The following is a 14,726-nucleotide window of genomic DNA, read 5'->3' as shown; positions in this document are numbered from 1 at the left end:
GAGCTGGCTGGCTCTCTTCTCCTATTTTAGACAATAGAAGGCAATTGCTGCAAGAATTCAGATCAAACTATAACCAGAGGAAGTGATGAGGAAAGGTTAAAAGGTAGCCAGAGTCTGTGCAGCTGGAGAGGTGAACCAGACAAAGGTAGTAACACAAATGAGTTATTTGGAGTGCTGCATACACTTAAGGAGGAAGAAAGGCATAAATGTAAATTCTCAATTTAAGATGACACAACTTCTGCATAAGGCCTCTGTTTTTAAATTTTGGCATAGGCTTCAGCTCGTGTATAAGATGCATAACTGGATGAACTGAAATGGTATAGGGCAGAGATGTCAAACATACAGTTTGTGGGCTGGATGTCATGCGGAGTTCCCAGAGGGGCCAGGAATTCAGGGGCAGGCCTGCTGCTGAAATCCAGGATGCAGAGCCCTGTTGAGGATGTATGTGGGCAGCAGGGGGCAAGCAATGGTTGTGTTAACTGCCACATCCAGATCTGGCCTATATGGAGCCCCACAGTCTGGATCTGGCCCTGAGGGCCAAGTGAGTTTGACACCCCTGGTACAGGGAAGATATCTAGGGAAACAAGTTCTAGGTTGTCATCTATTAAGGGCATAAGTAAGGCCTTTTCAGTAAAAGAGTAATGCTGAAGGTGCTTCTAAGACATTAGTAATAATGTACTTAAGAAATACAGAATTTATGTTCTCCAAGGCACGTGTATTCTGGTCCTTGCTGCCTTCTCTGTACTCAGAATTGGGAAGCATTTGCTTTGAAGATGGCAGGGTGAGTCAGCACTTGGGAGCAAAGCCAGGCACCTCTTCCAATGGAGAATGAGTTCTCACTTGCAAACAGGGTAATGACACTACTAAAGTTGTGATCTCATCTTATGGGCAGGAGGGGAGCAGAGGACTCAAGTTCTCCTTTAGCTGTGTGCATCAGTTAAGTGAGACCCACTAGCTAGCACTCAGCTCCAACTGCCAGAAGCAAAGGCTTAAGCTTTATCTGGGAACCAAAACAAGGCATTGATGCAGTGCAAAGCAGCCAAGTTATCTGCATTCTTAAGTGAAAGCATTTGGGTAATACTCTTCTGGGCATGAAAAGATGGTCCTGCTTGCTGGGGAAAGATTCATTTTTCTCCATGCCAGTCTAAAGAGTACCTAGTGCTTGTGGTAGCATGTTGTCTGCATTATCTTCCTAGCACACAGGAGGAAGTATGGTGTAATAAAGAGCCCTGAGTGCTAGCCATATAGACAAGAGAAGCTCCTCCCCATATAACTAGCCTGATATTCCTTTACAAGTGCCTTTTCAGTTTTACTCACCTTTTAGAAGAGTCTTGAATTGACCCCTCTATGTCTTATTTAAGAGAAGAAACAGCAGCCATGGTGGATATTAAGGATTGTATTATTGGAACTGCTCCCCACCCCACCAAAAAAAAAAGAAAAAGTAAACGTAAGATTTTCCAGGGAGAGCAGAGGTATCTGCAGGTCAGTTACTCGATGGCAACCCAGCCGAGGTGCTGAAGGGCTGAATACAGAGCGTTTCCCACCAATCCAATAAGTGCGATTGAACCAATACCTCCTCGTCTTCTCTTTTTGGGATCTATAGAGAAGACAGTATGTGCTTACTTAATGAAACAGCATCATCCTGCTTTCTAGTTCGGATTGTCTGCTCCCTAATCCCCAGCACTAACCTAAGCAGAGCAGTGAGGTTTATAATTAACATTTTAGGAAGAGGACAGTGTTTAGGTTGGGGCAGCTTACTAGAGTGAGTTTAGTCTAAGCTATGCAATTTATCCCCTCTCAGAAGAAGCCACAAAGTTTTGATGGCACATGATTAGAAGCAGGTGGCTGAGGTTTTTGTACCATAAGACCTCAGCCCTGCTGACAGGCAGCTTGGTTTCCCTTCCCATGATCCCAGCCAAATCCTGAGTTCAGGGTTCTGTGTTTCCTCTGCTCCAGCAAACAGGGCTGACAGCTGAATTGCAGCTGCATACTTAATGCCACTACAAGTAGTAGCAGTTTTCCTTGGGGGAATCTGAACAGGGCAGGCAAATAGGGGATGGAATAATTTTAGGTAGCACTTGCCCTGTGGGCAGTACACAGAATGTCTCTACTTTGGGGTCTTGTGGCTTCTGCATTACTACAAAAGCTTTGTCATTCTGCAGCCACTCATGCCAGTTGTCTAAGGAACAATCAGGTGCAGAACCAGCTTGGCAGGCTAAATACTTCATATACAGCAGGGGAGAGGCTGGCATATCACAGTATTACCTGAATAGCTGCTTTGGAAAAAAAACAATCTGCAAATAAGCTGTCACCCTGGGATAGGAATCCTTGTCCTCATCATCACCAATGCTGATCACTAAGGCCATCTCCCAGTAGAGAAAAAACTGGGACGTTAGCATTGAGGTTGTAGGGTGGAGAACCCAAGTTTCAAATGAAGTCAGTACTTTGCCCACTGGCCTGACAGTGCTTTCCATCATTCAGTCTAAAGACTCACCCCCTGTGTAATAGCCATAGGCATACAGTATTCTCCCAATGATCCAGGCCTGGCCAAGCCCAACAGCAACACGCTGGAGATAAACAAGAAAGATTTTAAGGACTTTGGAGCTTGGAAAACTGACTCACTGCTGTTTATCCACTTACACTTGCCTATGAAATCTATGAACAAATACTCCCTTTCCCTTTTTTCAACTCTATTTCCATTCCTGGTGGCAGAAAACTCCACAATTTTTTTGGCCTTTTTTTAAAATGGAAAAGTTATGGAGATCTGTTTAGAGAAAAGGTCTCCTTTCCCTTCTGCCCCTCAGTTTTCCCTCAAAGCATGCAAGGGGGAAACTAAAGCTAAAACAAGGCAGCTTAGTCCTCTTTCATTTGTTTCTGCATGCTGTGCAGTAGCCCCATGCACACAGGCATTTAGCAGGACCACGTGACCGAGTAAAATCCTACCCCCTTTTACTCTATAAGCCTAGCATATGACATACCACAAACGGTGTTAATCTCATAAAAAGATAAAGATCGGGTTCCCCATGTTGCATTCTACTTATAACCCCACCATTTCAGACCCAACCTACGGATAGGACTTACCGGGTGATAGGCTCCACCTGTAGCTAGAAAGAACAGGAAGGCAGGGTAAACTTCCAACCTGAAAATGAAACATGGAAGTTTACACTTGGACTCAAGTATCTACTGGTTTCTGAAGAGACCATTGTGAAAACTTAGCCTGGAAGCCTGCCTCATCTTGCCCCACATTAGCAAAATTGAAAAGATAGTCTAGATTATAGGAACCATGAGGAAGGTGGTGAACTACTCACAAGAGGATTTGAAGTCCAGCCTTTAGCTGTCCCTATGCTACCAGGAGAGTGGAGGCAAGGTCTGCCATGTGGAGCCAGAGGGAGGTACAATGGAGCCTCACTACACAGATTTGGGAAACCTGGAGATTGCAGAGGCACTGCCCAGGTTCACCACTCCATTCACTGCATGCCCTGAGGTTCCCTTTTAGAGGCACTGCCAAATGCTAATCACTATTAATAAGCTAGGGAAAGAGCTCCTTCTAACACACACCAATCATGCTGTGTTGGCAGTCTCATCACTCCTGGCTGGTAATCAACAAGCCATGCGTTCTCTGGGACATTCAGACACCCAGCACAGCAAGATTCACACCCAAGGCAATGACATACCTCTGGAAACACAGGTCTTTTGCCAGAGGCAAACTAGCAATGTCTATGACACACCACCACAGTCGCCTCCATAAGGATGGCCTTGGCTGCAAAAACAGGCCTCTGCAGTATCAGACAAAATGAAGGCCCTCCACTGACTTGCCTACTAATATTGTACTGTAACATAATGGCTAAGTCTTTTCAGGAGACAAACCCAGACATAAAATGTTTAGCAGCAGCAAATCCCAGCTTGTAGACATCAAGTGCTCACAAGCCAGCACTTGGCCTACATTAGCATGCAATACTCACGTGTTCTGGTGTGCACGCTGGATGCAGTTGAAGATATGTCCATTATCAGGGTCTGTGCTATACATGATTGGATACTGTTAAAGACACCAGAGGTTAGCAAAGAGGCACTTTCACATCTTTTTGCTCTAATGTCATTGTCCACTACTCTGGGCGTGCTTGTGTATTCCCCAAGTTAACATTCCCAAAAAGACAATCTTATCCATTTTTTTCTTTTGACAAGACCATCCAGCTGTCTCAGGTTTTGAGGAGTCTAAGCCAAGGTGTACCACATTCATTTCCCTCAAGAATACTGCTAAAAAAATGTATTTCAAGCTCCTTGTTGCACTGACTTAACAGTGCACAGAAGCCAGGGTGCAAAATCAACACCTGCCTCATTTCTGCAATTGCTACCAGCTACAAAAAATAACAACATGCTCCCCCCACCATACTTTGTTAAACCCATCCTTTAGCTCTGCCCAGCCCAGTTGTGGCTGGTTCTCTCTTCAATTCCTCTGAATGGCAAATGCTTTCCTGAAACACCACAGGGGGTCCAGAGCTATGTGCACTCATGATGCTCTTTGCTTACTCACAAACATGGTGTTTGTGTGGGTATTTCACCCATGAGTGTCCACTCTGACTATAAGCCTGCTAAGCTCTGGTCTCAACTCATGCACTACACTGAATTCAGTGCCTATTGCTTTTATTCATCTACAATAAAAACGTTCCCTTGCCCTTACAAGGCTAGTGCTAAGGTGGAGTACTGGGACTTGCTACTCCATGTCACAAGACCAGTTTAACACCTCAGAGACCCTAAACTGGGTGTGTAGGAACTGCCATCATAGGTTATCCATAGGGCCTGACCCAGGCCTCAACGCTAACAGCATGAGCCCTTATCATCTGAGCTAGAGAGGTGAGGTGAACTCAACTGAACTCTCATCCTCCATACACCAGTCACTACAAGAACATGCATCACTATTTAATACATGTTACCCATGCAAACCTAGCACCCCACAGCCATCCAGATATTGCTGCAGCCATGGTACACACCCACTGATCCACCCTCAATCCTCTATGGCTGAGAGCTTTGTAACACTAGTTCCCAAGTCTCTCAGATATACACTCGGGGGAAGGGCTTATATCGGGGTGGGCAAAATGGAGCCCGCCAGGCCATTCTCTCCAGCCCATAGGGCCCCTAAAAAATTAATATTAATCTGCCCTGGGCTGCCCTCAATGGCTTGCCAAAACTCAGTAAGCGGCCCTCTGCCCGAAATAATTGCCCGCCCCGGCTTATATAGTAAGTATTTGAGTGGTTACAGCTGCCTCCAAATAGGGAAGGCTTCACAAGCTAATGGCCTGACTCGCTCACAGGGCCAACCACCACCCATTCAATTAGCCCTATTCTCCTGTAAATAGATTCAAAGATGAACTGGGAGATGAAAGGCACTTTGAAAAAAGATTCTTTATGGGATTTACCTTTAAAAATCTCTCTACTTTAACTTATGCATTCCTTTCCCCTTTTTTCTAAAAGTTCCTGGAAGATCAGCTCACTTTCTCCTATCCCAAATCCATCTTTCCCACAGAAAACCTACATCTCCTGGTTGCTGGGAACAGCATGTACTGACAGGCAGGGCTGCTTGGTTTCTTGCTTGTCAGTGTCTCCAAGTCCGGAGCTTCCTTGTTTAAAATGCATCCCCTTCATTCCCAAGCAGGTAATGTGTCAGTAACCCTACTACACAGAGATCCAGCTCAAAAAAGTAAAAGATAAAAAGAGCATAGTAATATGCCAACTCTGTTCCTGCCTACATGGTTGGGGTGGTATTGCCAGGCTACCAGAAATACTGTATTTGAGAAGCCTCTGTTACAAGCTCCATTCTGGATTTTAGATTACTGGAAATCTGTGAATTTTTCATCTTGCTAGATTGGTGGGGCTTGGTTAGCACACAGCAGCAGACCCAACTCCATCCTACCACCCCAACCTAATCTTACAGTCACCTTACTGTCACCTCCCATGTCTTGCACAGGAAAGCAGCAAAGTAACTGGCACAGAGAACAGGATGCTTGTCACCTGCTCCAGGAAGGGAAACAGCATTCAAATGCATCCATGTGGGCACAGTAAAGGGTTGCATACCACTTTTCCCTCCCAGCTGCACTGTCTAGGGCCAAGTCATCAGGTTAGAACCCAAGCACCCCAGCATGGCAGGCTCATAGGAAGGACAAGAGCATAAACTAGTACTGCAATACCAAGCTAGTTAGGGCTCTGGCCAGTTCTGAATTCCTGCTGCATAGTTTTGAATTACTTTCCTGATTCTCTTCCCCCATTTAAGGTATGAATGGACATCTTCTTTGGAGCAGGATCAACCATACCAGAAGTTATGGCACAGCTGCTCTACTTTGCTGACATCTATAGATGTCACTAGGGTTGCTGTCCTGCAGGGTCAGGCTCCTGCTGCACACAGGGCTTCAGGGGTCCAATCCTGTGCGACAACAGCTTTGGATACTATGCCCTGACTTGGAACACACATCTGTAAGCAAGGGAGGCTGCATGGTGGTTCTTCCACTTGTAGACACATGCCTGGGAATTCCCTGCAGGAGAATTCCCATGCCAAGCAATAAGCAAACAGATGTCTTCCCATTTAAGGCATCACAAACTGTGATCGCCTTTATTATGGCAACAATTTTTCAGCACCTGGAGCTGGACAAGGGGCTAGGACATCTGTTTGCTTGCAATCTGTGCCTCATAAAATTTGTTTATGGTGGTACAAGGGTGACATCTGTGTGTACTTTTAGAGTCATTGGATAAGACTGCTGTTGTCTTGGCTCATGCTAGGGCTCAAACGAGGGGCTTCCCAGGTACAATCATGAGTTTCTACAGCTTGGGTTAGAGCCAGGCTCTCTAGCTAAGAGCTGTAACAAACCGATATAGCACAGAACACTGCAAAAGCCTTTACCATGAGGCCACCATTAAACAGGATGTGGTTCTGCAGAGAAAGCTTCTCAGGACCTGGTGAGGTACAAAGATCAGAGCTGAATACTGCAGCCACCTGATGCTACCCAACAACCTCTGATGTACAGTACATACTAGAATCCAGAGAAACAAACTCCCAACATGCACGTGGTCTACAAAATTTGAGCTTTCCCCTAATTTCCACTGCTTCTACCGTTCCAAGCCAAACTGGCTGCTTTTCCTGAGAACAACTAGTAGAGAAGCTCTTAGTGCCTTGGGGGCAGGCCTACCCATGCCTCCCACTCACCTCTACATTGTACTTCTTGCGAGCCTTTGCCACATTCACTGCAAGGTGTGTGATCAAGACAAAACTAGCAGCACCAGTCAGGACCACATAGCCATATTCCTTGGAAAGGACCACCATCTTGGCACTGCAAGAGAGGAAAATTGTTATAGTCCTGTGGCAGGACTGAGAAATCCACAAGAAAGAATGTACATCAGGTGTACAATTAACCCTCTGCTAGTATGAAGAGTGGGAAGTGTAGCAAGAATGGATAAAAATCCTCCCAGGATGGGGGCTTGGGCAGCTGAAGGAAGGAACAGTGAATCACAGGGCTGTCACCCCTAGTTGTTTACTGAATTCCAGGCCAAGCTGTTCAGCACTAAATGAAATGAATTGGCTCTTGGTTCAGTTCCCATTAGGTGTGCATACTACATAATCACCGCTGTCAGAACAGGTCCACATTAGCACTCATAGGGATCAAGGATGGGCTCTGGAGACTGCAGATCCCTGGAAGTGATACTTTTGATTACTTTACATGAGGTGCTCTTGGATGCATGCATCCCTAGCAGCAGTGAAATTTGCTTGACTAGCTCTAGTCAGATCTATTAGTTATATTGCTGATGCTGTCCCAAATATGAGATTAGGGCTGTGTGGTCTAACTCCCAATGAAGACGGTGGTAAGATTACAACCAACTTCAGTGGAGTTGGCTTACACCAGAAGCCATTGGTATTGCTGGAAAGTTGCAGGACATTTAACCCTAACAGACTCCCTTCAAAAAGGGCTTGTGTCCCATGTCTGGCCACAGCAGGATGTGACACCACATGCTGGCATACAGCACAAGAATTAGTGGAAGGCTCCTCTCACTTTGACAAATGTATCTATTTAGTAAAAAAGGTGAAAACAAGAGACTTAGGACTAGAAAGCCAGCAAAATGTGTAATAATCTTATTGCCAGAAGCTGGTGAACACTAAAGAGAGCTGGCCTGGACCCACATGATTAAACAGAAACCCCTAGAAACAGAAAACTTTGGTTCTCTTCTCCAGTAGGTCTGGTAAATACCAAGGTCTTGCAGACACACTAAGAACCAACAATGCGTCCTCATGCACGCTACCCAAACCTACAAATTTCATAGATTTCATAGACATTTGGGCTGGAAGGGACCCCGGAGGATCATCAAGTCCAGCCCCCTGCCCTATGGGTAGGAAGTCAACAGGGATCATAGGATCTCAGCAAGATAAGCATCCAAATGCATCTTGAAGGCGTTCAAAGTGGGTGCTTGAACCGCCTCTGGTGGCAGTCTGTTCCAAACATTGAGGGCTCTCACAGTAAAGTTCTTCCTCATGTCCAGCCTGAAATTGGTCACGGCGGAGTGTGACCATTTGATCTTGTCATCCCTCTGGGTGCTCTAGTAAACAAACGTTCCCCAGATCCTGATAAGCACCCCTGATAAATTTATAGATGGCCACCAGATCACCCCTGAGCCTCTGCTTTTCTAGTCTGAAGAGTCCCATAGCTCTCAGCCTCTCATCATAAGGTCTGTTTTCCTGACCTCTGATCATGTGTGTGGCTCTCCTCTGCACTGTCTCAAGCTTCTCCACATCCTTTTTGAATTGTGGAGCCCAAAACTGGATGCAGTACTCCAGCTGCAGCCTCACCAAGACCGAGTACAACGGGAGAATGACGTCCCAGGATTTGCTTGAGAAGGATCTATGGATGCAAGCCAGCGTTTTGCTCACTTTACTAGCTGCAGTATCACACTGAAGGTGCATGTTCATCTTGTGGTCAATCATGACGCCCAAGTCCCTTTCATCTGTAGTGCTAACCAGCGTAGCACTGCCGAGCCTATAAGGATGCTGCAGGTTTTTCCTTCCAAGGTGGAGAACCTTGCATTTTTCAGCGTGAACACCATCAGGTTCTCATCCACCCATTTCATGAGCCTGTAAAAATCTGCCTGGATCACCCTCCTTGTCCTCAGGTTTGAATGCTTTACCCCAGAGTTTGGTGCCATCGGCAAACTTGGCCCGCCCGCTTCTGACACCAATGTCTTCATCATTGATGAAGATGTTAAACAGTATAGGCCCTGGGACAGAGCCTTGAGGGACCCCACTGGTGACTGCACACCAAGACGGTTGGCTTCCATCAACCACCACCCTTTAGGTCCTACAAAGGAGCCAATTCGCCAGCCAGCAGATCGTGGTGAGGTCAAGGCTGCAGTTTTGCCAAGAGGTGATCATGGGATACCAGATCAAAGGCTTTTTTGAAGTCAAGATATATGACATCAATCTCTTCCCCCTTGTCCAAGTGATATGTCACCTGGTCATAAAAGGAAATGAGATTGGTCAAGCAACAAACCCATGCTGGGTATCCCTCAGGATATTGCTGTCAGCTAGTCTGTTAAGGATGGCCTCTTTGATGATCTTTTCCAAGACCTTCCCCAGGATAGAGGTCAGGCTGATGGGCCTGTAGTTTGCTGGATCTACTTTCCTCCCTTTCTTGAAGATTGGCACCACATTGGCTTTCTTCGAATCTTCAGGCACTTCACCAAAGCGCCAGGAGTTCTCAAAGATCCGTGCCAGGGGCTGGGCTATGATGCTCGCCAACTCCTTGAGTACCCTGAGGTGCAGATTGTCAGGACCAGCTGACTTGAAGGTGTCCAGCCTGTTCCTTTATGAAGTCAGCTTTGATGGAGGGCAAGGAATCTCCCTCCCCGACCCACAGTGGCCAGGGGAATCTCATGGGACTGGTGAAAAACTGACACAAAGTACCCATTAAGCAAGTTTGTTTTTTCAAGGGCATCAGTTGTCAGTTGTCCCATCTGGTTTAGCAAGGGTCCAATGTTGTCCTTGCTTTTCCTCCAGCTCCCCACATATCTAAAAAAGGACTCTTTATTGTCCTTGATATTTGTAGCTAGCTAGAGTTCCATTGCAGCCTTGGCTTTCCTGGTTTGCTCTCTGCCGGTCCGGACCAGAGCAAAGTATTCCTTCTTGGTGGTGGTTCCAGTCCTCTATCCTTTGTAGGTCTTCCTTTTAAGATGCAGGAGGTCCGCCAGTTCCCTGGAGAACCAAGGGGGCTGCTATGCCCTTTTGCTGCCTTTCCCCCAAGACGGGATGGACTTTGCTTATGCATCCAGGATTGCGTCCTTGAGGAACAACCACTCGTCCTGAACTCCCCTCCCCTTTGGGTTGTGGCCCTTTAGGGCCTCACTGACAAGCCTCCTGAGCTTGTCAAAGTCAGCTTTCCTGAAGTCAAGGACTTCTGTATTACTGATTGACTTGCCAACTTTATGGCAGATGGTGAAGGTGATCAGCTTGTGGTCACTGTCACCCAGCTTCCCTTCAATCGTTAGGTTGCCGATTAGGTCATCCCCGGTTGCCAGTATGAGGTTGAGCAGTGTTTTACCTCTCGTCAGCCCGTAGACTTCCTGCATCAGATAGAGGTCATCCATGCGTGAGAGAAAGTTTTGCGACCGCTCAGATTTGGCAGAGCGCTCCTCCCATGAGATGTCTGGGTAATTAAAGTCTTCCATGACAATCATGCACTGGGAGCACACGGCCTCAGCTAATTCCCTGGCAAACTCCTGGTCAAGGTCTTGACCCTGGGTAGGGGGTCTGTAGTAGACTCCCGCCATAGTACCCCTGTGCCGTGTTCCTCATGGATTTTAACCCAGAGGGTCTGAAGTCACCCACTGTGGATGCCAACATCAGCTTGCAGGGACAAGTAACTTTCCTTGACATAGAGAGCTACACCTCCGCCCCTTTTGTCCACTCAATAGCTGTCTGTACCTGCCGTCCAGTCATGGGTGGACAGGTCTCCGTTATCCCTATGACATCATAGTTATTTGCATTTAGGACGAGGACAAGTTCCTCCTGTTTATTTCCCAAGCTCCTGGCATTTGTGTATAGGCAGGCAAATGTCCCTTTGGGGGCCCTTGCCTTGCCTACAGATTGTTCCAGGCCTGGGGCAGAGGTGGGATTCCTTAAATGCCTTGACCTGCTGGCTTTGCAAGGGTTACTCACTGGGCCAGCAGTGGCAGTCGTCCTCCCATCCCCTGGCAGGCTTAGTTTAAAGCCCAGTGGAACAGGTCAGCCAGTCTGGCTGAGAAGAACCTTCTCCCCAGCATAGAGAGGTGCAGGCCATCCCTTCCCAGCAACTATTAAATGAGTGTTAATAGTTCAGTTCCCCCTCCGCCCCACCACAGAGATAAAGCTCTCTCCATTTTATGGGACCAAGATTAACCCAGCTGATCCTCACTTCCTCCTGGTGGCTTTACTGCTACATAATACTCTTGCATCCTACAATACCATGGTAACAAATCCTGTCCTGTGCTGGAGCAACACATTACCTTTTGGAACTTGCACATACTGCCTACCATGGCAATGATGCCTGCACACCTGAGCAGTGGAGAGGAAATCCATAAGGGAGCAGAGAGTTTTGTTTTACACTTACAAGGGATTATTACGAATAGCAAGGAAAAGAGCAAGGTGAGGTAACAGCTGCTTTTTGCCACAGGAAGCCTTGCAAGGAGTTGCTTTAAGCATTTACAACACTTTAGAAATTAAGAAACAAAGCTGTGAACACCAGCCATAACCATTCATTATAAAGGCTACTATACCGTATTACTTAGACTGTCTATAAATGATCAGCATTTTGCATTACAGCAAGATAGATCCCTGGCCCTAAGAACAAATTAAGGGTTATTTTTTAAAATAAGTTCAGGGCAGACTTCCCCAAGTCCTAACAGTGAGCACTGATCCTCCAGTTCACAGAAAAGACATTTCCTTCCATGTACAGGCCTCAGAGCCATCTGCCTTTGTAACCTGAAGACTGGGTCATGAGAAGATACAGCTTTATGCGAGTCTAACCTTGAGAATTTCTCACAGACTGCCATTACTGCAGCACATAACAGCTTTCTCAGATGAGGGCTGACAACTTGCTTCCTGCTGGCTGTTTATCCAGCAAGTAAGACTGAAGGCCTTCTGCTTAAAAAATCTGCACAGCAGAACACCAACCTATCTAGAGGAGTGTTTGTAACAGGAGTTGCAAAGTTGGAGTTGTGGAGCATCTCAAGTTGATGAGGCACAGCCATCACAGCAGTCCTGAAATGCCACCCCCTTTCACATGTACTAGAACTGCTTTGCACAGAGCCCAAAGCAAGACTGCAGGTTTCACTTCTCTGTTGAGCTTTTTTAGTGACTGTAGGGGGAGGAACTCTCCCTTCCTGTAAGTTCAAGAAAATGCACACAACTTGCCCATTAAGAGCAATTGTTTAAGATGGTGTCATCTCTACCCCATCACCATGAGACAGCATGTTTTATACAACCAAAATTACCATCTCAATTTCAGCTTGCCAGAAGGACTTCATACATACTTGGCAAAAGCGGTGCCTGTTTTGAGTCCAACGTAACCAAAGACAGTGGTCAAAGGAAGGAGCTTTTAAAGCTTACACCAGAAGATTAAAACCCACTCAGGTTTCCAAACAATTCCTACTGAAGTCAGTGGGACTATGCCTACATTAGGAAATTTAATAGAAGAATTCCCACCTGCCCCAAACCTGGATTAGCACCAGTCCAAGCACGTGCATAGATAAGACTGATGATTTTACTACATGGTTAAGCCTGCTGAACAAATTAAAGTGGGACTGAGACTACAGGGGCCTCTGACTACACAAGTGGTTCTCAACCAGGGTGCCACAAGGTCCCCTAAGGGATTCCATGGTGCCAGTGATCAGGTAAAGCTGCCCTGCGTGCTCCTCCTGTGTTAGGGCTCTCTAATCAGCCTAAAGCAGCAAAGCTACCTCCGTATGCTCCTCCCAGAAACACGCTGACATAGAACTGTCCCATTCACTTCTGTTTTTGAGGAGGAGCTTGTTGGAGGTGGGGGGAGTGACCAGGAATGGCACAGTATGAGATAGCCTAAAGCAGGCAGCAAAGCTAACTAGAGAGCCCTGATGTGCAGGGGGAGCATGTGCATGTACCACAGCCCTTCCTGGGCTACCTGTGCATGGGGCAGTTGTACCTGGAGGCAGTAAAACCTGGCTGAGAAGCACTGAGATAACCTGAGGAAGTACCAACAGTAGTGCTCAGCCAGGGATGCTGCCACATTCAAAAAGCAGTAGTGGTACACTATCCCCACAGCAGCTGGACTGGTGAGAGTCTTGCTCATTGAAAAATCCTAATTCTCTGTTGACTAACTGAAGTTGAATAGGGCTTCACATTACTTGTCCTTATATTCACATCTGCATGGTATATGGCTTAAATGAATGGTTCTTAACCCTTTTAAACTCAAGGTTTTTCTCAGAAAGTGCCAGTTCTTAGCTTTCACTTGCTCCTTGACTACATAAAAATAATATAATAATTTTTCTTCTGCAAAGACCTCAGAAAGCCCACAGCAGGTCAGAATGTTTTTCACATCAGAGATTTCCATCTGAAATCTCCGGATGTATCGCCTTAATTATATACATATTTGCACACTTAACAGCACTAGTATTGTGTGGCACCCTGGTTAAGAATCACTGGGCTATGTGCAAAAGTTGCCAGTGATTCTTTGCTTCAGGCATGATTTTAAAGTAAGAGTAATTTAAAAATCTTTTCCAGAAAATCAGGTTTGATTAGAAAATATGCAGCAGCATTCCATGCTAATTATCTCCAACCAGAGATCTGAAAAGCAGAGAACACAAGTACTAAAACATACAAGGAAAAGAAGCTAGCAAATGGCTATTAAGACAGGTCACAGATAAAAAGCAGTCAGGAATGCCTAGTAAACTACTGCAATAAAACAACATGCATTTTAAGTAAACCAATGCAAGGTCAGACATTTAAGTTTTAAGCCGGCGGGCTTTAAACTAGGCTCGTCGGGGGAAGGGGTAGATGAGGGCGGAAGAAACATCAGACTGCCAGACCAAACAGCACCCAGAACTACAGCCCAGCCCAGACCAACGAGCGAAGCGAATAAACAGGCAAGAGATAGGGGCCAGGGTAATGCTGGGACTAGGGGGTCAGTACACACATCCACAGGAGGCCTCAAATGCCTCTACACAAATGCTCATAGTACGGGTAACAAGGAGGAGGAACTCACCCTCCTGCTGGCTGACACCAGCCCAGACATAGTAGGGATCACGGAAACGTGGTGGGACTCAACGCATGATTGGGCGGTGAATGTCAAGGGCGATAGGCTGTACAGGAGGGACAGGATAGGAAAGAGAGGTGGGGCCGTGGCACTCTACATTAAGGAGGAATACACATCCTCGTCAATTAGCAAGGAGTCAGGGGAGGGGCACTCTGAAGTGCTTTGGGTTAGAGTACAAGGCAGTCGAGGGGAAAAAGACTTAACAGTGGGAGTCTACTACAGACCTCCCAACCAGGGTGAAGAGCTTGACCAGGAATTCTTGGGTCAGCTCACAGAGGTAGCAAAGGCTAAGGATGTGGTAGTCATGGGGGACCTGAACTTCCCGGACACCTGCTGGGAAGAGCAGTCAGCCATGTCAGATCATTCACGTAGGTTCTTCGCCAGAGTGCAGGACCCCCATCTAACCCAGGAGGTGCACAGCCCCACCAGGGG

The 14,726-nt window shown here is 46.6% G+C and overlaps 1 protein-coding gene across 4 annotated transcripts in view; it reads right to left on the bottom strand.

Moving 5' to 3' along the window:
- Window positions 1-1,381: 1,381 nt before the first annotated feature.
- Window positions 1,382-14,726, bottom strand: part of MGST3 (microsomal glutathione S-transferase 3) — a 17,788-nt gene continuing 4,443 nt past the window's right edge. For all 4 annotated transcript variants that reach the window (XM_019530850.1, XM_019530852.1, XM_019530853.1 and 1 more), the window contains exons 2-6: window positions 7,193-7,316; window positions 3,963-4,036; window positions 3,082-3,139; window positions 2,495-2,567; window positions 1,382-1,597 (exon numbers count right to left, since the gene is read on the bottom strand). In XM_019530850.1, coding sequence (XP_019386395.1) covers window positions 1,488-1,597; window positions 2,495-2,567; window positions 3,082-3,139; window positions 3,963-4,036; window positions 7,193-7,309 — 432 coding nt within the window. In that variant the 5' untranslated portion in view covers window positions 7,310-7,316 and the 3' untranslated portion in view covers window positions 1,382-1,487. The remainder of the gene's footprint in view (window positions 1,598-2,494; window positions 2,568-3,081; window positions 3,140-3,962; window positions 4,037-7,192; window positions 7,317-14,726) is intronic.

Source organism: Crocodylus porosus, unplaced genomic scaffold (genome assembly GCF_001723895.1).
Source record: "Crocodylus porosus isolate Cpor-Errol unplaced genomic scaffold, CroPor_comp1, whole genome shotgun sequence".
In the NCBI taxonomy this organism is placed as follows: Eukaryota; Metazoa; Chordata; order Crocodylia; family Crocodylidae; genus Crocodylus; species Crocodylus porosus.
This window is presented reverse-complemented; position numbering and strand designations above follow the sequence as displayed.